Consider the following 20944-nt stretch of genomic DNA (forward strand, 5'->3'; position numbering starts at 1 on the left):
AAGTTTTTACACTAAATCTTTTCAATAATTTCAATTAGTCTGTATTTTATTCATTTTTGAATTTCTGCTTTTAGTAATATCAATAATAGTTTTATCTTCCACTTAGAAAGTTTATTTTATCATCACAATTTCTTCTTAATAATTCAAAGGAGGAAAAAGTGATGCTTGGAAAAGGCGTCCCTCTGACCCTGAGAGTTTTCCAGCTGTTTCATGCTTCCTGAAGCTCTCTGTGTTCCCCCCAGGGGAGGCCCACCTCACACTTTATAAACCACTCCTGTAGATTCGGCCATAAGTGCCAGCTGCCTAACTGTAACCTTGGCCTGACCTTGAAGCCGGTCTTTAGCTAAAAATTTAATGATCCCTGCAATGGACACTTAACTCTCTTCCCTATAAGCTGCATAATGTGAGGATGGAAACACATTTCAATCTGCACACACATACACAAAACACACACACACAAATATGCCTTCCGCAGCTGCTTTGCTTATTATCACAGCGGCTACAACACAACGTTTTATCAGCTTGCATCATCTTTCTCGAAAACATCCAAGAAGCATGTTGATAAGCAAAGCGTACTATATCTATTGATTGGATCTACTGATTACTCGTTGTGGAAGTGCAGTCTTGTACCAACAGGTTTCGGATTTTCTCATTTGTAGCAGCGGGCCTCCAAGCCTTCCCCACAACACCCTCAGTGTGTTTCTGTTAGGATCAGAATGCAAAGCTATTACACACTGGAGGGTTTGTCTCAATCACACCGAATGGCTATGAATTTTAAATGTGGGATTAAGGCCTACAGAGAAGCAGGCACATGGGAAAGCCGCAGTCAGTTGAGTGCTAATTTGATTTTTTAATTCTTTTTTTTTTTTTTTTGAACAAACAGTGCTGGCAACACATTGTTAGAAAAGAAGATGCATTGCTTGTGGTTCGGCCCTTCAGTTGCTCCCCCTGAATCAAACCGTGCACACAAATACTCTCTCCAAAAGGAAATAATTTGATCATGATGAACATCCTGTTTTCCATATAAAAGAGGAAAGTTTTCAGTTTGGCGGCAGTTGATGATCAGCCAGTCCAGTACTGGGAAATGACCTCAGCAGAGCTACATATAAATCCAAAACAGGCATGCCGTTGGCCTCGTCTCATTAAAGACGAAATAAAACTTTCCTTTCCTTTATTTATTTGTGTGAAATAATAAACCAGAGGAAGAGTTTAGCAAGCCTGTCTTGTTTACTTCTCAGGTTTCATCAAGTTCCAACGAATCCTTGCAGGGTGTCTGCGTTTTGATGATCAGATTCAGCGAAGGCAGATTCCTCATCTGCAGTGACCGTCATTTATTTTTCATCGCTGTTGTTTCAGGTGGAGACATGGAGGACTCATCCCCGTACGAACCCGTAGCGCCGAACCGGCACCCTGACGCCTTCCGCTTGGCTTCTATCTCCTCAGGTATGGCCGGCGGTGCGACCGTTCACTGTTCACTGTTCACTGTCGCTGAGTGGTTTTGTTTATCCTTGAATTTTTGCTCATTTTCATTTGAATAATTAGACTCCTTCCAAACTCACCATTAGCATCTTTAAGCTTCTAAACAGTTGGAACGGTTGCGGTGGATGTTAATTGAGGAAAAATGCAATGACTGTACATCAAATGTGCATAAACATAGAGTGGAAATAAATTAAGCTTCCTCGGCTTTCCTTTTATGCCCACCTCTTGTTTGTTGTATGAGATGACAAGCTTGTTTGTCTGTTTCCTCAATTGACAGCGGCGCTAAAGCTGGAATCGGCCATGTTGCTTTTTGCTTTCCAAATTTTTCTTACTCCAGTTCCCTGGTTTCTTTACGACACTTTTAGCACTAGAAATCTGTGAAACTGTCGTTTGCACTTAAGAACAGTTCTGTTACTATATCCTGAAACTCCTGTTTTTGAAGAACACCAGCTTCATTACCAAATTAACATGAAATGTATATAGTTCTAGTTCTGTACCCACAGTAACCATTAGCAGCTAATAAATAAACAGTTTTCTTTTCATGAGTGAATAACAAAACTAAAAATTAGTCTAATGCTTGAAAACGCTGATCAAATTATTTATGAGCTCCGTGTTTGATTAATTGTGTTTTAATATCAGTAGCTGATTAAAAAAGTAAACCTTTCAAATTCAGGCTGATTGTGGTATGAACAGAGGAATAAATCTAAATTGTGTTTCCATACAAAACCTTTTTTATTGCAGTTTTATTCTGTTTGTTTGTGTTTTGAGTTCAGATGACTGATGTTGAACCTAATGAGTGCCGGGGATGAAAGACATGTGACCCACCACAAGGTCTGATTCAGGCGTAAATCCACAAGTTCAAATTAAAAAGATTGTTGAGAAAAATATGTAACTTATTAGCTAATAGAAATTACCATGAAAGCTTTACTACAGGGGTGAGGCTGTGAAAACACGCAGACTGAAGGCTGCAGCGTTTCTTTGGCCGAAGAAGTGAGGAGCGTTTGCCAGCATTAGTTTGGAGAGAAACACAGTAGCAGATTGCAGGATTTCGGATTGCTCTTAATATTTATTCACACCAAAAAGGTTCATCATACCATGTTTTCATCATAACAGTTAAATAAATATGAACATTTCCTGAACTTGAAGACAGCCACTGACCTCTCTGTGCAGTGTTTAAGGTGAATGTAAATGGATGGAAACTTTTTAATTGTTATTACTCAAAAGTGGCGAAGAACTAAGAAAGCTATTTTGGCATTATCAGCTATTATCAGTTATCCTGAATATTGTTTTTGCAATGTAAATTAAATATGAACACCAATAGAGTGAAATCAAGGACACAGTAAGTTTGGCCAGACATGTTCTGTTTAAATTATTTATTACAGATTGGAGTTTCAAGGCTCGTAAAGGTTTCAAAACCTTGTGGTGGTCCACGGTCAACTGTCCTCCTATTTGTGGTTTCATACATTTTGCGGTATACAGCTGTGGGTTTGGGAGGTGAATGCTCTCAAAGCACCACCCCACAATTTTCCCCTCTATTGATTTAGCTTTCAGCTTGATTTCCTCTTTGGTTTACTAATTAAACAGCGCCGCACTCAGCAGGAGAACTATAGCCCGCGCTTTAATCTACTGGTTACTATCATCACGGTATCACTAATCAATGTGGATCTTATTATAAGACACGGGGATTCACTGCGAGGAAGCAAGCTGTACAATAAATACAATGTGTTTGGACACAAGGCTGATGTTTGTCCAATGACACATCCACAGACTACATCACTTAAAAAACCAGTTGTCTTCTTTCATCCAGTTCTGACAGAAATTTCCGGAGGACGTCGTCTTCTATTTTTCTGTTTTTCTTTCTTCTTCTTTTTTTGCCCAAAGCAATCTACAAACACTAAAGACAGCGTATTTCCCTTTTCTCTTGGCTGATGTATCTTGCTTTGTTTTATAACTGGGAGGTACAAGAAAGACACACTTTTTTTGCATAATCCCTTTAGCTTAAAATCAGCAGTGTATCGCTTGTTTTTGAAAATGTGCTTGTTTGATATGTTTGAAAAACGGGAGAGCCGACCAGAATGAGTATGAAAAAGTGAAAGCTTTGATTAGTTTGGACTTTTAAGAGATGATGCCAGGCTACCTTCCCTAATTTAAATGCATCTTCATTGAGAAAAACACTCAGAAAGTGCATACCCCGGCCACGGCTGCAGAAATCCTCAAAATTTCTCATTTTAATGTGGGAAGATGTTTTGAAGCCTCATTTGGACTGAAGATATGAACCAAGAAATTTCATGTAGTCACACACAGTCATCCTAATTTCTCACTGGTTTGTTTTGCTTGTGTGCCAGAGGAGTGTTTAAATGACCAGTCATTTCACTTTAACGTCGGCCGGAGGTGATGCAACACTGACGGCAACAAATTTTAACTGTTTATGAAACTACAGCGTCCAAGAAACTTCATCCACGAAGGGTTATAGACCTTTGTGTGATAGTTGGTGATAAAAATGTTAGGTTTATAGACTCTGACGTTTTACCGTTGCCTCCTATTCTGCTGTGAAAACGCAACACGCAGCTTTGAAAATACACTTCTGGTTGTAATGAAGCGCACTTGTATATAAATGGTGCCTGGTTACAAGCTGGCGTGTGTTTTGTCCTTTTGAGAACTATAAATAAATAAAAGAGGGCGTGCGTGTGTGTGTGTGACACATCTCCTGCTTTACGTAAGTCTTTGTAAATTAATTGAAGTCAGGTACCTCTGACACACTTCCACTGATCCACGGGCAGCCCTTCACTGTGAGTCATCAGGTGCCAGTGGGAACATGCACCAAACCAAATTTCATTTTTAGTGTCACAAATGCATCAGTTTTTGTACGGAATCGACACAAGTGCTCGCTGTTTTGTTTTATCTTATAATATAACTTCAATGAATTTGGTCAAATCCACTTTTTCTGCACTACAATAGAACTGCTGATTGATGTTCACTTTACTTATTTTAATTAACTTTAATAAAATCATTCATCAACTGTCAACACTTTTCATATACATGTATTAAAATGCGAGCGTGATTGCCGCACACTGGTTCCCCGTTCTGTTTTTCTGGCTCCTTTCAGCTGGAGAGCTTTGTAATAACAGTAGAGGTCAGAGCCGCTCAGCGGGGCGGCTGTAAAAGCTGCGCGAAATCACTCCTAACTGTTGTGTTAACCGCAGTGTGGGGTATAAACAACCAATCTCAGCTCACACCATGAAAACAGTGTGACTTTAATACATTTGTAAATTATCATGTGCTCTGTAATCTCAGTATTGAAAGAAAATTATCGAATTGTCAAACACAGGAAATTAATGACAGATATATAGTTATTACACCAAGACAGCAGCAACATGTTGAGATGATGGATTTTGAATACTTACTTTAAATGAACAGTGAAAGGACAGGCTTGGCTTTTTTTTAATTACTACTTCCATAAGATAATTCTCCATTTATCTTTTCATTTATGACAGATGTTTTTTTTTTTAATATGACTAACTTGTAATTTTTCCAATAAAATTCCTGTCATTTTCTTTTCCAGTGACCAATATGAGTAATCCTCCACAGGAGGGTGGTGACTAATTGTGCACAGAAATGCTCAGTTGGGTTTTTCCTGACCTACCATCAGTGTTTAGCCTCCAACAACAACAACCATCTCTGGATATCAACTCCAACCGGCTGAACCCGTTCGATACACACTAAAAATCCGATCATTAGCCGATTTCTGGAGTTATCAGTTTGAATTATACAGTATGAACTGTATAATATGTGATGCCTTATCAGATAATGGCAGTTACTTAATTATGAGATATTGATTTCATACACCGCCTGATCCACTAAAGATTTTCGCCATGTAAGAACAGGCTCAAAACGTCATATTAGACACATACACACATGTGGAAGCTGATCGACTAACAGCGCAGACCAGCATAAAGAGGAGCCTTTTCTGATTAATTTACAATGCACAACATGGTTTACTATGTCTAAAAATGCTTGTGCTGTTTATTCTTTATTTTAAATTTTTGTCAATTGTCTTTCACGTCAAATGAAAACCCCTCAACGTAGCTAACGCTTCTATTGCATTCATCGCCATTTTCAACGAGACGAGACCAGGTATCTTGAAAAATCAGGGAAAGTTTGACTCTCACGTATGTACTCCATCCAATCAATGACTTGAATTTTTTAATTATTGCATGTCTGAAATGCATGAAAAAAGTAGCAGATTCCATTATTACTATTATCTGATTATTCCAAGTTATCAGATTTTATGGTTGGTTAAACAAGGTGAGTGCAGATTGGCTACTGAATATGCAAATCAAATCTGAAACATGCCCTCTCTGTTCTGACAAGTTTTGTGTAACACAGTGCCTTTAATTGATCAGTATTTCTGGCAAACTGCATTGTGAAAGCCATTCAAAAAACATTTCCTGTTGAATATTGCTCATAAATACAATGCTGAATGGTGAATAATTTAAATATTAATGATTTTTTCTTGTACAGTCAGATTAATAATGTAAAATTTTAATTAAGTATATAGAAATATATCAAATAAAGAAAACTCCTGTGTTGTAGGGAAATTTAAACTTTGATAGTCCAAAGTGTTTTTTGTCTGATGTCTGTGTTGAGATGGCCTGCAAACTAAAAAAAAAAAAAAATCAAGCAAAATAGACCCAAAAAGCACAGCTGGTTGTGTTTAGATGAAGTGTAGAAGTTAAAGTGCCCTGATGAAAAAAGAGCGCTCTACATCGCACCTCCACATCTTAAGATACAACAGGGGACTCATTACTGTATCCATTTTGCTTCAGCTGTTTCCCCCGTTCTCTCCGAGTTGAAATATTGGATTTGCTCTCCAAAATCTGTTTAGCTGCAAGCTTTCCTCATTATTTATCATTTCTGACGACAGAGTAATTGATTGTAGCGCTGAGAGAAAACCACAGGCAAACAGATAAGTAATTACACACTTGTTTTCATGGAGATACTTCTCAGTTCGATCGCTAAACGTCAGAAAGGTATTCATAATCACGTCTGTTAATGTTAAACTGTGTAGAGACCAGGGGAATATGTGATATCTGGTGGGTTGATGAGGACAGGGGGATGTGTACTCTCCAAGAGGAAAGCTGGAAAATTGAAAAATAATCTCTGCTATTTTAAAAGTTTTTTGTCTGGAGGGAAGATAAGGGGACAGAAGTTGTGATATAAATGAAAAAGAACCCCATATTGCTATATATACTGACACTGGAGTTGAAATGAAACAGGACATATGGAGGCTTTTTTTCCCTGCATTGCCCCAAGTGATACCTGCAAAACTATTTCACACACGCTTTCACACACTCCTTTTAATGGCACTGCGTAGCCATAGCTGCTCGTTTTTTGCATATCTTTGAATGCGCTTGCATTTTGCCTGCGCCGTACCCTCAGAGACATAAAGACAAGGAGCACACTTAACCCTGTGGGATCTGTCCCACGGAATAAGGTCAGCGGCTATATTTCTCCTGATCCATATTTCTTCGGCAACGGGGATGACAACACAGCCTCGGCAGGCTTTGTCAGAGCGGCAGAAATGAATTGCGCTCTTCCCCGGCATCACGCACCTGCATCAGCAGTGTTTCGTCACCATCGTGCTCGGCACAGTCGCATCCCGAGCCGACTGGAGCGTCGCTATCGGCGGCTGTGAGCCTGTTCTTTTTTTTTTTTTTTTCCCTCCCAGAGATGTCTTCACTGTGATGACAGAGTGGTGACACTCTGTAAAACTCTGTCCCTCCGCTGCGATACGCCTCACACCACGAAGGAGCTGAGTTACAAATTACTGCCATACCGATGGCAAGAAGTGACGGAGTAGTTTGGGATTACTTCTGAGTAACTCAAAACACTGATGCATTTATTTGTGAGTTTGCGTGACCTTTTTACTGTCAGTCTGTCTCTTCCTCTCTGGTAAAACTCACTTTTTTTGGATGACTGCGTCAATAATCTGCAAAAATATAGAGCATCTTCACGCAGTATACTACAATAAACCAGCTTTGTGCTCTCGACTGTCCTCACTGAGAGAGACGATTAACAGCCGTTAGTACCAGAGGTGAAAAGACAACTGAGGATTTGCACTCATCCAGCTTTTTTTTTTTTTTTTTTTTTTTTTTTTTCCATAAAGCACTTTGAAACAACTATAGGGAGATAAAGTGCTGATACATTACCTAAGTTTTACCCAATCACAAGCAAAAGTACTGTGGTTAGGTATTTAAGTAAAAGCATAAAGTACCCTTCTCAGCACTACTCAGTGTATTAGCTTCTTTTACTACATTTAATCATTTTATCAATAACATCTGATTCAGTGTGCCTGTGTAAATTGTACACCATCAAAACATATTTTTCTTTAACAAACAATAAAATGTGCTAAAAGTGGCAGTTTGTTCGATTGAGAAACAGTCAAATAAAAGCTAATTTTGTCTTGGAATAAAATGACATATTAGAAATTGTCATGCTGTGTGAGGAGTCAGTGGTGACTAAGAGTTATAAAAGTAGATCATATTGTATAAGCATGAGTAAAATCACATCTTGAGATAAAGACAATGCTTATAATATTGCAATTAAAAAAATACGATAGCAAAATTGCAGTGTTGTGAGTATTTGTGATTTCTTCCACCACGATTTGGTGCTGTGTTATTGTGTTGGCTAAATAATATCCAGTACAGTGAAGGGCAGCATGTTTAACACTGACTTCAGGCTCTTTTTGACCAGCAAATCAGGGTGAAGAAACTCACAAGATGACCAGTCCCTGTAAAAAAAAACAAAAAAAAAAACATTTGCTCCGATGTTTCTCTAATTCTTTCACAGTGAGTGGGCAGACAAGAACATCGGGTTAGTGTTTAGCGTATCTCTTGACCTTGTTACTACTTGGGAGAGGACGGCTAGTCCGTTTGACTCAGCTCTGGAGAGTCGACACAGTTTGGCTTTGTGCGCTCCCTTTCCCGTCCAGCGTGTTCACTGTCAGATAGCTTTTGCCACTTTTTGGCTCACTCTGCCACAATCTGGTTTCTGTCAGGAGGTGTGATGCCGCCGCACTCCTGCGAACCTTCTCTATATTCCGCTGGAGTCAGTCCGTTGCCAGGTACAGTTGACTCTGGCGACCCGTGATGCATGTCAGGCTGTCACTGCCGGAGCAAGCGCCGCGTCTATCTGACAGATAAAGCAGATGATTGATAGGAGATACATATTCCACGTGACGTATTCAGGAAGGGGCCTGCGATGTGTGTGAGATCTTTGCCGTTTTATGTGAGTTTGGCCACGATTTAAGAAAAGCCAGCGTATTGATCCACAGCATCAAATAAAACCAATCTGCTCCTGTTCTTTTTCGGGTTACCGCTGTAATAGCCCGTGCTGCAGATTTCCATCCATTCATCTTCCATACTAGTTTCTCCACACGATGGCCGCCGGGGGCTGCAGTCGATCACGGCTTGTAGTGGACAGGGCGCGCCCAGGGCAAGTGCGTCCATCACGGCACAAACACAACCTGTGTGTGGTCCGTGGGAGCGTAATGGAGTTTTTTGGGGGAAAATCCACGCATAAAAGGAAGATGCAAACTCCACACAGAAAAGGCCCCAAAAACCCAGAATCATCCCGCTTCAACACAAAGTTAGAGAAATAGACAGAAAAACTACAAGAATGAAATAAAGTCACTTTAAGACGAACATTTCAGTGAAGGCTCTGTTTTTGTATTTGTCATCTGAAGGAGAGATCACAAGAGACACAGTCACACACACTCAAAGAGTGTCACGAATTCAAACTTCAAAAGTTTTCAGAGTGGAGGAAGCGGTAATACCCAGAGACAGGCCACACATGCACAGGGAAAACATGCAAACTCCACTGAAACGCCTCCAGGCCTCTTAAGGCGCTGGTGTACCGTGCTTCATATTTCTTATTTCTTATTTCTGTATGTCAAACACTAAGTGAAGGAAACAGATGAAAACACAGAAATAATGAAAGAAATAAAGCCACTTTCTGATCAACATTCTGGTAAAAGCTTGGTTATTATGACAACAAAAACCTCGAAAAAGTGACACCTCCCCCTCACAAAATCGCGGGCAGAAGTAGGTGCAATCTTAAATTCTTAAAAAATCAATAGTACTTCACAATATGTGTTTCAATCGAGCATCGCGAGCAGCTAAAGTAGGGACCAGCGAGAAAGACGCTGGACAACTTTGGCTGTTTTCCTTTTTATTTCAGTATTTGAAGTGAAAAGCACTTTAACAAAGAAAACGGCATCAAATTAAAGGATGAATTCAAAGGGCACTTCACAGGTCCTCCGTTCAGCTGCAATGGAACAACAGCTCCAAGACCCTCAAGTTTTAAGAACAGAGGGGATCAAAACAAGAATCTTTTATTCATTGTACCACTGCTCTTATTTGTATTTCATAAGCGGCGAATTCATCACAAGTGTTTTTGAATGTTTGTGTTTGGATGTTCCTCTATATATAAGGTTTTAATTATGGAAAACACAGACCGTTGAGTTAACTGAAAGTAATACTTCCCTTATACGGTTAGGATTTCTTGTGAGATTTGTTCAATATACACTTCACTGTATCACTATCAGGTACTTTGTTAGCTGTGATCCAGTGTGATTGAGTGCAACAGCTCTGCTGTAATTCGGCTCTTGCAGAGGGTAAAAAAAAAAAAAAAAAAGTCCACTTAAGTTGGAGATGATGAAGAGGTTTTAAATTGAAGATAGATTTGTTTTCGGGCCTGTGCTTTGTGGTAATGTTGAGCAGGACTGCATGGAGATTGTCGGTGTTTAAGTTTCCACGGTGCAGTGTAGCACGCAATGTTGAGAAGAAATCGTTAAAAAAAAAAGGTCGTAAGAATCAGAATTCAGTGTATATGTCATGTAGACAGATAATAATCCGAAAGTCACTGAACTATACCAGGCGGAACTAGCACATGGCTCTGTATGAAGAGTTCAGGGTTCATGCATCCCAACAGCCGATAGCTATCCTGACTTTTATTGTTATTAAGAATTTATGCAACACAGATACTCATTTTGACACCGCGTATGCATGGTTGCATGAGTTTAGAGTAATTCACTTCAGTTTCACTATCGATGCAAAAGTGTTGGCTGGCTCGCTTTGCTTAGTGTTTCAAAGACATTTATCTGTGGGTTTTTTTTCTTCCAGTCTGTAGGAAGTGCAGCTTTGATCGCCATGAAAAAAGGATAGATTTTACCAGACCAGACCAGACAAAACAGATCAAATGAATGGATTTTAAAATCAAAGTAAAGCGGGGCTGTCACGTATCAAGGTGATTAACTCTAAACTCTCACACCCCTGCAAGCGGTGAACTTTGGTTGAATTGTAGATTTCCTGTATTTTCAAAATAAAAGAAATCTTTTGACAGTTCAGATCCTGGCCAAGTATTAGAGGTTTTTCCTTTGTGAAATGTTTAGGCACTCGTGTCGGTGCATTACTGAAACCTGATTTCGTACCATCTCTGTCATAAATCCTGCCTTTGTGATAATGCTCCCTTTGGTTGACGCTGTCAAAAGGTTTAAATGTAACTATATGTTGATTTCTGCAAGTAATTTATAGTAGTGTGAAGAGGTTTTTCTTATATTTAGTCACCCTCTTTGTGATATTGGGGTGTGCATCATATTAGAAAAACCTCTTGATTTGATGCAATCCAATTCAACACTGTCGCAAGGCATCTCAAAAAAATGACATAATCACAAATACAAACTTCTTTTACTCGCTCGACTGAGCAGTACCACCTTTTTAAAGGCAAAAGTTATTGCAAAGCTGGTTTTCTGCATCATGATACTTTGGAAAGTGGACATAATAAAGTGGCCGGTGAGAGCAATAAGCACACTGTCTTCAGATGAAAGCCTGGACACAAGGGAAGCCTCTGGGGGGAAAAAACCCGAAACAACAACAACATTGCACATGCATTTTTGTCACAGCTGAAGTTTTGATAGGAGCGCAGAGTCAGACGAGCCCCAGGGAAATCTGTTGACTATCATCCTAAGCCGTTTCGTCCTATAGAGTTGAATGCAGAAAGCAATATTAATGTGCATTTTCTCCTGTTCCTAATCAAATTGCACTGCGACCCAGCGGGAATGCATGAAATCACACCAAAAGATGAAGTACGGGAGGTGAAACGGAGTAGCGCTTCGGTTCTGTTACACACATGTCATTAACCCTCCCGAGTTAGTCAGTTCACACAGTGAATACCTTTTGCTTGTTCGGCTGCTTTGTTTGATAGATGCAGAAACTTTGGATGGCTGCGAAGCACAATTGTTATTAAACAAAGCAAATAGTGAAAATTGCTCATCACGCTTCTCGGGGTGCACGTTGATGTCTTCAAATTGCTTGTTTTTGTCTGAGTAAAGGTTTAAAAACGGCTGAAAATATTCAGGAAGCCATCACGGAAAACAAACAAGCAATTTTGTTGTTGGATACAGAAAACAATTCTCATTTTTCTTCGACATCCTTCTTTGTTCAAAGAGCAAGTGTTGCAATGCAGAATCATCATTTTTTCCAGCCCTGTGGTCACATCCTCGGTTGGAGTAGACATTGTATATAACGGAGCCTTCCTCCGCAATTCACCCTTATCAAAGCCCAAACGCACGCCATATTACATACGGCGTGGAAAGATATCATTGACTGTAATTGTGAATGTACTCCGTGTGAGTTGTGTTCTGTTCTCTTGACCCGGCGCTCAGCTAATTAAATTATTAGGAGCAGAGAGCAGCGGAGGATCCCGCATTCAGGAGCCCCTCCAGGAATTAAGTTGAACATCCCTTAGTTAGACCTTCTAACTCTGCGCTCTAAGCCCTTCACCTCTCCGCTCAGCGTGCCCACCATCCAATTAAATCCAGAAAGCACAGGAAAAAAGAACATTGCAGAAACCCTGCTGAGCATGCAGCCGGACTGCATTTTTTTCTTCCGTTTTTTTAAACATTGTCCTCATAACAATTACTATTATTTAGGTACTTAGATCTTTTTATTTTTCATATATACTGTTGGGAGTTTTGGCATGTAGTACCTGTGCTTGTGTTTTTATGCAGGGTTGGATTTGTGTATGCTTCCAATTGTCCCCATGTGTATTCATATTACTTTGTTTATATGCTTCATTATTTTGTGGAGGATTTTCTAATCAGTTTACCCTTCGTCCAGCCTTCGCTTTTCTCTCTGTGGGTCAGTAATGAGAGTTGTTCCAAGCTCACTTATCAAACACGCTTTGAAACAGTCAGCATTTCTCCGACAGGTCTGAATTAAACAACAATAGAGCATGTTTGTGTTTTGGGTTTTGTTGGTGGTTTAGTTATTCCTCGCTTACATGGCGGTAATGAACAAGGAAGCAGATTATTGATGCAATATCGGGCAGGCCGACCTACACGGCACATCTTGTTAGACTATTTCAATACAGCTTCCATTATTGCCAGTGATGGTTGGAAAAAAAAGAAGAAGAAGAAAGCTGGATGTTGGGAGCTCGTAAGGAAAACTTGAATTTCACAAGAGACGCCTTTGCATGAAGGCTCAAGCATTTAGAAGTGTTTGCTGTGGTTTAAAAATCTTTTGGACACCACTTTTCCACCTCCATTCATGAACACACATTTATTCTCATTGTAATACTGAGTGTTCTGTCATCGTTTCCCTTTACCGTCTCTCAGCTGTGTGATGGTTTCTTTTGCAGCAATAATTTTATGCTCTGAAGTAAAAAATTCAGTTGATCTCCGAGAGCAGCAGATTTCCTGAACTCCACTGATCCCCTTATGACAACATTTACGTTTTTCGCTCGCGGAGTCAGGCTGAGGGAGATGATGCTGTAGATTCAACGCGGCCTCTTCTTCCAGTCCGGAAACCCCACAGCGACACCGAGTACAGAGCTAATGACTGATGAGCCCTTTGACACAGAAATGCTTGACATGCTCCTCGGGGTCCGGACTAAAGACTTCCCTAACAAGCTCTCACACTCTCACCCAGGGCCGTATTAAATCCAAACTTTGGCACCTTTCCTAATTACTGAGAACATACCGGGAGCCAAGAGCCTCTTCCTAACCTGGGCTGAACTCCCCTCTGCAGCGCGGGGTCCCCCGAGAACGGGATGATATATGAAATGCAGAATTCAAATTAGGCTGACGGGAAGCAATTACTGGGAAGGAAGATCCCTTACTCTTTGGGAAAAAAGGGATCAAAATTCTGATAGGGAATAGGTGAACCTTTTTTCCCTGCATCCTCCTATTCATGCGTGAGGGGTCCACCTCTCGAACACGAGTCTTTCTTACCTCCACCTGCCTCCATTTAGGTATCTCCTGTCGCACATTTTCCCTAACTGCTTTCCTCCCCTCTCCTTCCCCCTCCCTCTTCCTGGCCCTGCTTATACTGTATGTACACAAAGAAGAGACAGTTGTTTCCATTAGACTGCAACCAGTGGGGTCTAATTTAGGATTGCCATAAAGTTGAGAGCCTCATTAAAAGCTTATTTACAGTCAAAATGCACAACCGCACGAAGCAGCAACACCGCCTCTTCCACTGTTCACATCAGCTAAACATTACAAGACCACAATTGTTAAGCCATTTAAGAATAAACAAGAATAAAAACAATAGTTGGGTAAATTAAGGCTTTGTCTCTCTTTAAAATATCAGTATGCCACATTGTGCTGTTTACCTGCTACTTTATTCGCTACACGACTTCAGCTGTGCGCTGCCCTTCATGAGGGACTCATTAGATACTTGATAAAAAGGAAAAGTTAAGATAAAGACGCTGTTATGTGCCATGTACATCTAATAAAAAGTTTTAATCTGAGTACGTTAATATTAAGTGTAAAGAGTTTGCAGCTGTCTTTAACTTTTACACTAACGGTTTTGCACTAAAAACGATCCTATCACTTGTTTTAAATGTATAGAAGAATATGTGACAATATATTTTGTCAAAGCTTTTGGGATTTGGACAGGTTACAAGTCGTTACTTCACTGCATCCAGGATCGGTGATATACGTGAGGATGAATCATTATTAGAAATGTTTTTTTTTTTTAAAGTCTCATACCAGCCTGGCAGCAGTGTTACTGCTCTCAGTCACAAAACTGTCTTTCTGGGGTTTTCGGAAATATCTCAAAATATAAAAAGAATATATTCAGCGAGGAATGATTCACGGGGTGAAATCCCTTTTTGATGACAAGGATCACAGAATGATGCCCACACTGGTTTGAGCTGATAGAAAGGTAACAATAACTCACACAACAACTTGTTACAACGGACGGCTGCACCAGAGCAACTCCGCAGGCTCGACACACTGACAATTGAAGCTGATGGGCCGCAGCAGCGGAAGACCACACAGGGTGCCACTCCTGTCAGCTGAGAGGAGGAAACTGGGGATAAAGTGAGCACTGGCTCATCAAATTGGACAATGGGCGATATGAAAAACGCCGCCTGCTTTGATGAGTTTCGATTTCTGCTGCAACTTTGAGTCAGAGGGGTCAGAATCTGGCGCCAACAGCATGAAAGCATGAGTCGTCCTGCTTTGTGTCGGCATTTCAAGCGGCTGTCGGTGGTGTGACGGCGCCGGGCCCTTTTTTTCCTGGCACACTCTGAGCCCCTTGGCACCAATTGAGCGTCATTTATACCCAGCAGCCTACCCGAGTATTGTTGCTGACCGTGTGCGACCCTTTATGATCACAGTGTACCCATTTCCTAACGGCTGTTTTCAGCAGAACCGCGCCACGTTACGGAGCTCACATCTCCACAGACCGATTGTCGCTTCCCGGTATTCAAACAGCCTCCAGAGTTGGTAGATCTCAGTGAAATAGAGCTCCTCGGGGACGAGGTGCAGCAGAGGATTTACGCCTTGAAGGTGCTGCCCACAAATCTGCAACAGGTGTGTGAGGCTTTTCATGTCAATATGGATCAAAATCTCCGAGGAATGTTTCCAGTACTTTGTTGAATCTCTTCCAAGAAGACTTCAGGTCGGTTAAGTGGTCGCAGAGAGTACATTCATCTGTTTTGCCGCAAGTAGTTACAACTGTGTAATAGGAAAAACATTATTTATGAGTTAGCCTGTACTTAATGACATTGATTGTGTTTATAGTATCTAATAGTCAATCAGTGCACTCACGCACTTCTCTATCTGCTCATTCAGCCAGCGCCTCGCTCACCCTTTAATGTATAGCACAGCGGAGAGCAAGGTAAGTTAATAGATATGTGGAGGCTATTGTGATGCTGAGAGCTGTTGATTGCACCGCTGATGGGGTGGGTTAATTATTGCGAGCAAGAGTTGCACATCTTTCCTGAATTAGGCTGGATTAATTGAAAGCCCTCCAGAATGTCTCTGTAAGTGGCTGTCCAATCTGTTACCGTGCGTCCTCGCATTTCAGCTCTATGTCTGTCACCGTCCGCTACTGTAATCAACTGCTCAGATCTCCTCTACCCTCCCAAAGCTTTTTCCATTTTTATATGTCCTGTATCATTAGCTTATCAACCCCTTTCTCCTCACATTATGGCAGAATAAGTTTGCTGAAAACCTTTATTGTAATGCACTTGGAAAATCAATTATAACTCTGTAACACAATACTGGACATCTCCCCCCCCCCCCCCTCCGCTGTGCTTCCTCGCTCCGCTCTCCTCCAGCTCCCGCCATCATCTTGTTTGTGTGTTAGCACATCAGAGCCATCAAGTGGGCTTTGTGTCTTATGTTTGCCCCCAGGACATCTTTTGGGGTTGAGCACCAAATTCAATCTCGGCCGCCCAATCAAAGGTAGTAAAAACCCGTCCATCGCAGCAGCCTCAAAAGTGGCTTCAGCCCTGCTTGGTCAGATAAATCGCAGGAGCTCATCCTTCTGCTATTTTCTTTTCATCCTGGACCCCCCCAGTGGCCCACATTAGAGCCTGCAGATGGCCAGGGGAGATTTAGGAGCTGCAATCCATCAATGTAATGTAGCCTGAACCACTGGACAGCAGCCCTGCTAACTTCTCCTCCAGCTGGGCCGTGCTAACCCTCTTCAGACCCGCTCCAGCCAAGCTTGGCCCACTTTAGTAAACTTTGGCCTTCTTCGCCATCGCAGCTCAAGTGAGCGATCACTTCAGTTTTCATTTCAATCAGGGATCAGCCAAGTTTCTCTTGCTCCACAAGGCTGGCTTATCGTCTCACACTCTGCCTCTTAGGTTTAATGTTTATTACAGTTGCATAAGTAAACGATCTGAGTGCCGTTCGGTCTGCTTTTTCTGCCACTTGTACTAACAGGACTTAGGATGTTGTGCTGCCAGACATCTGTTGTTGGAGTGTTTATCCTCTCTCTTCAGAGAGTGCTCGGATAAACAAGTTTCTTTCATGATTCAATGATGTCTTATTTTAATAAGAGTCAAGTTAATGCTTTCATTGTTTTAACAAAGAAGGAGAGGTTTTCCCCGGCGGGATGTGACCGACGCTGAGAGCGACGGCTCTACTCTGAACACCTACATGTGCTGAACTCAGAACATTTCTCTCAGCGCCCGGCCCGTTCATCACAGCGCCGGCTGCATTAACCTTGATACATCTAAATGAAAGCTCTGGTTAACGGAGAGCTAGATTAAGTGTGCCTTCTTCTCCCAGTGATAAACTCTTGATATTCCCCTTCTGTTATTCTTCAGTGGCTGTGAGTTTCATTTTATCTGGTGTGATCTGAAACCACACAATCATTAATTTCAGGGGTTTGCTTATTCCTCCCCTTCTCCTGCTGTGGTCTATGTATCCCCATTTTTAGGATTGATAACATGCAATGCGCCACTTGGAAACAATACGGCGTCTCTCGCACAGGCCTCTGAAATAAATGGTCTCCCTGCTCTGGGCTCTCTGATAGACACAGAGTGAGATTGGTTCTGTTGAATAAGAGATGAATCTCTTTGAGTGTCACCAGGCCGCCACGACCTCTGAAATATCATTATCTACAGGGGAAGGAGGTTAACTTCTCTAATAAAGCCTGAATACAAGAGAGGGGTTCCACAAGTGAACATGAGTTGGCTTTCTTACTGGTATAGCTCAGGAAAAGATGTGTATGTGCTTTTTTTGTTGTTGTTGTTGTTTGTTTTTTCCCTTCTCTCTTTTCTTAATGCAGCCATATGTGCCGTAGCTCAGTAAAACCCGAACATATCTAATAACATCATCTGTTTTCTACAGCTACAATATGCTGCTTGAGGGGTAATTGCCATGTTTCAGTCCATAATTACACAGGAAAAGAATAAAGGGGACTTGATCTTGCACTTGAACCACTTGTGCCACATAATGTGTATCAGAGCATACAGTGTTTGGCAAGTCCTTGAACTCTGCATGTTCCAAGCGTATGTTACAGTATTTAGTGTTGTTTCCCCCGCCGGCCGATGCTCACATCAATATGTTTTCTTGTCAATATTTTCCCAAGGACTGCTGTTTGCTTTACAGTATGTCTATTGAACAAATGGAGAACGGAAGGGGCTGGGAGGGGGTGCTTTCCTTAAATGTTAAATAACAGAAAAAAAAAAAAAAAAAACATTTAAATGGACATTATTTGTCACAGGTGCAGGTTACTTGACAAGACAACTTGATAACGCACTGAAAAATATAATAATCGCATCACACTATTACCTTTGAATGAATAATTCATTAACGTCCAATTTGGAGTCATACCTTAATTCATTCATACTTCACTCAAGGTCTGAAAGAGAATGAATCAATAATTCAGTTTGAGTGGATGAGGCCGGCCGCAGGCATCCCTCCAGTGGCTTACGGTTGGTCGGAGGAATAGATGATATTGAAAAGTCTCCTTCGGTGCTGAAGTCAGAGATTCAAGGATTATTGTTTTATTTGTTCACCCTACTTTGCGGCCAGGCTCACTCTAAACTATATCAGATTAATGATGTTGAGTCAGAGCCTCAGCGGGGAAGATTCTTATCCTTGTGCTGACATTAAATTCAGGTTCGCTTAAATGTTACCAGATATCTCCCGTCCAGTGCCTCATAATTTATGTTTATATCAAAGTACATCTGAAGAAAATCTGCTCCAGTAGATGTTTTAAATATTGTTGTGGTTATATTTCAGTCAACACTGTTTTAGGAATATGATATAGCCTGTTTTGATAATGCAACAATAAATAGTTTACGGTGATATATAAAGAACATTAATATCTAATTTAAGACAAACATCAGTCCATCCATTTATTTTCTGTACCACTTTATCCAGTTCAGGGTCATGTAGAGTTTAGATTGGTTTAGCAGAGTTTGCACCGGACAGCCTGAAAGTCTGTCACAGGACAAACACAGAGTCACACAGACTTAATCTTAGAATCAGTCAGTATCCTCTAATGTATGTTTTTTCCGCTCCAGCAAAGAACTGAACTTCTCAGAGAAAACCCTTGCAAGACTGAAGCCATCAGAAAAAAAAATGACAATGAATAAAGGAACATGTCTTTTATCTATCGTTCTCTTTTTGTGTCTTCTTCCAGGAATGCTCACAGTAGCCCCAAAAAGTTTCCACTGCCCTGATGCTGAGAGAAACTGCAACCCCTGTCTCGATGCAGCCAAGGCGTGCAACCTCAACAGCAGCTGCAAGCGGCAACGCTCCGCCTACATCGCAGTCTGCAGCAAGGAGGACCCCAACAAGGGCGAGACCTGCAGCAGGAAGCGCTGCCACAAGGCCCTCAGGTCCTTCCTGGACCGCGTGCCGCCGGAGTTCAGCCACCGGCTGCTGTTCTGCCCCTGCCAGACCGAGGGCTGCGCTGAGCGACGCAGGCAAACAATCGTGCCCGATTGTTCCTATCGAGATAAGGAAAAGCCCAACTGTCTGGAGCTACAGAGCGTCTGTCGCCAGGATCCTCTCTGCAGGTAAAAAGAAAGACAGACGACGAGTTTATAGTCGTGTGTGTTTGGAGTGTGAGAGGCAGCATTGAAAAAGCAGCATGTGAGTGCTATTCTGTGCATGTCTGTTTGAATTTTACATTGATATGACAGTTTATCATGTTGCAAGACACGCTACCTTCATCAAACGTGAGTCATTCCCATCCTATAGTCACAGAATCCATGCTCCTCCTTGACGGCAGTTTATTTCCTCCCACCTTGTCCTCAAGTTTTAGACCTTTCTTTCGTAACTTTGCCGGTGAAATAATTAGACCTTTAGAGGAGCCGGGATGGAGATGTGAGTCTAAGTTGAAGGGACAACTCTCAATTAAGCTGAACAAAACATTAGTGGATCATTTTGCCTACATGGGGCCTGTATTGGATTCAAGCCGCCAAATTCAATTCACGCCCACCCAGCCGTGACATGTTTCCTTGTGTTAGTGCTGCCGAGAACAGGTGAAACACAGTAGTCGTGGCCAAAGCAGCTGTCAGGATCTTTTCACCTCCAGAGCCACGCGATACGTCCGGTCATCAGTCGGCTGCACGTCCAGCCGGTTTGAGGGAGATGTGCTCCGCATTCATTAGTCTGACAGTATTAAAATTTGAACATTTGAGCAATTCTGTGCATTTAATAGCTCATTTATGAGCCTAATGGAGTTCAACCGAGTGTTCGGCCCTCGAAAGCCCGCCGCTAAAAATAATACTCGCCGAGTCAAAATTAACAGAGAGGAAAACTTTTTGCCACTTTTTCCTCGTGATGGATGATTAGGCAGCCGATGCCGTTCAGTGACAATCAGCGACGGGTCCTGGCAGCGTTTGTGGGATCCATTCACCAAGTAGCGGTCCAACCTCAGTGGACATGGAAGATGATGCAGCCTCCGTGGCTCGTTACTCACTGTAACTGCTTTAAAATCAGACAGACACGGCAGCTCTTTTTTTTTTTTTTTAAAGCGCTTTTAATTATCAGCTGAATTTGTACTGACAGAAGCTCCAGTTTGGTTAAGAATAACAATGAGTTATCATAAAAAATTGGATCGGTTTATCTGGTGACAGCTTTGAGAACAGTAATGCTGTGTAGCTTCACATGAATCACCTCTTTAGAGGTGAGCAGCCGTGCAGACCTGAGCGTTAATGGCAAAAATGTAATTTGTCTCCACCAACACTAAATCTAACCACCACACGCTGCTAAAGAGTGAAACTCTATTGCCTCTCCTTCAATTTATGATTGTCTCGATAATTACCTTCTTGCCTGCATTGTGTAATCTGTTTTCAGCCTGAGTTGCTTTCGCTGACCTTTGGGCCCCCGAGTGTCTGCTGTGCACCTTCTTATTGGGAAAGATGAAATAGGCCGTTAAAGCTCATTATCCCGTGGCTGCGTAATGCCCCACCGAGGTCAACAGCTCGATGAGCATGTACACACTCACAGTATGGACAAGAGCTCACCTGTGCACCAGCGGGCCAACGACCACTCAGAGCCCGCACACAAACACACACACACACTGTCCACTTTGAGCGGGAACATCATTCTAATAATCCCACAGTGCATTCCCCTGCAGGGACCGAGTGCTGCGATGCAAGTAAATGCCACTCCGATTCAATTACAGTGAGCCATCATTGGTCA

General features: G+C 41.7%; 1 protein-coding gene across 1 annotated transcript in view; it reads left to right on the forward strand.

Moving 5' to 3' along the window:
- LOC115398080 (GDNF family receptor alpha-2-like) overlaps window positions 1–20944 on the forward strand; it is a 54312-nt gene that overhangs the window by 11671 nt on the left and 21697 nt on the right. Inside the window, exons 3-4 of the mRNA XM_030104719.1 lie at window positions 1357–1443; window positions 18933–19311. Coding sequence (XP_029960579.1) covers window positions 1357–1443; window positions 18933–19311 — 466 coding nt within the window. The remainder of the gene's footprint in view (window positions 1–1356; window positions 1444–18932; window positions 19312–20944) is intronic.

This window comes from Salarias fasciatus, chromosome 12 (assembly GCF_902148845.1).
Source record: "Salarias fasciatus chromosome 12, fSalaFa1.1, whole genome shotgun sequence".
NCBI classification, from domain to species: Eukaryota; Metazoa; Chordata; class Actinopteri; order Blenniiformes; family Blenniidae; genus Salarias; species Salarias fasciatus.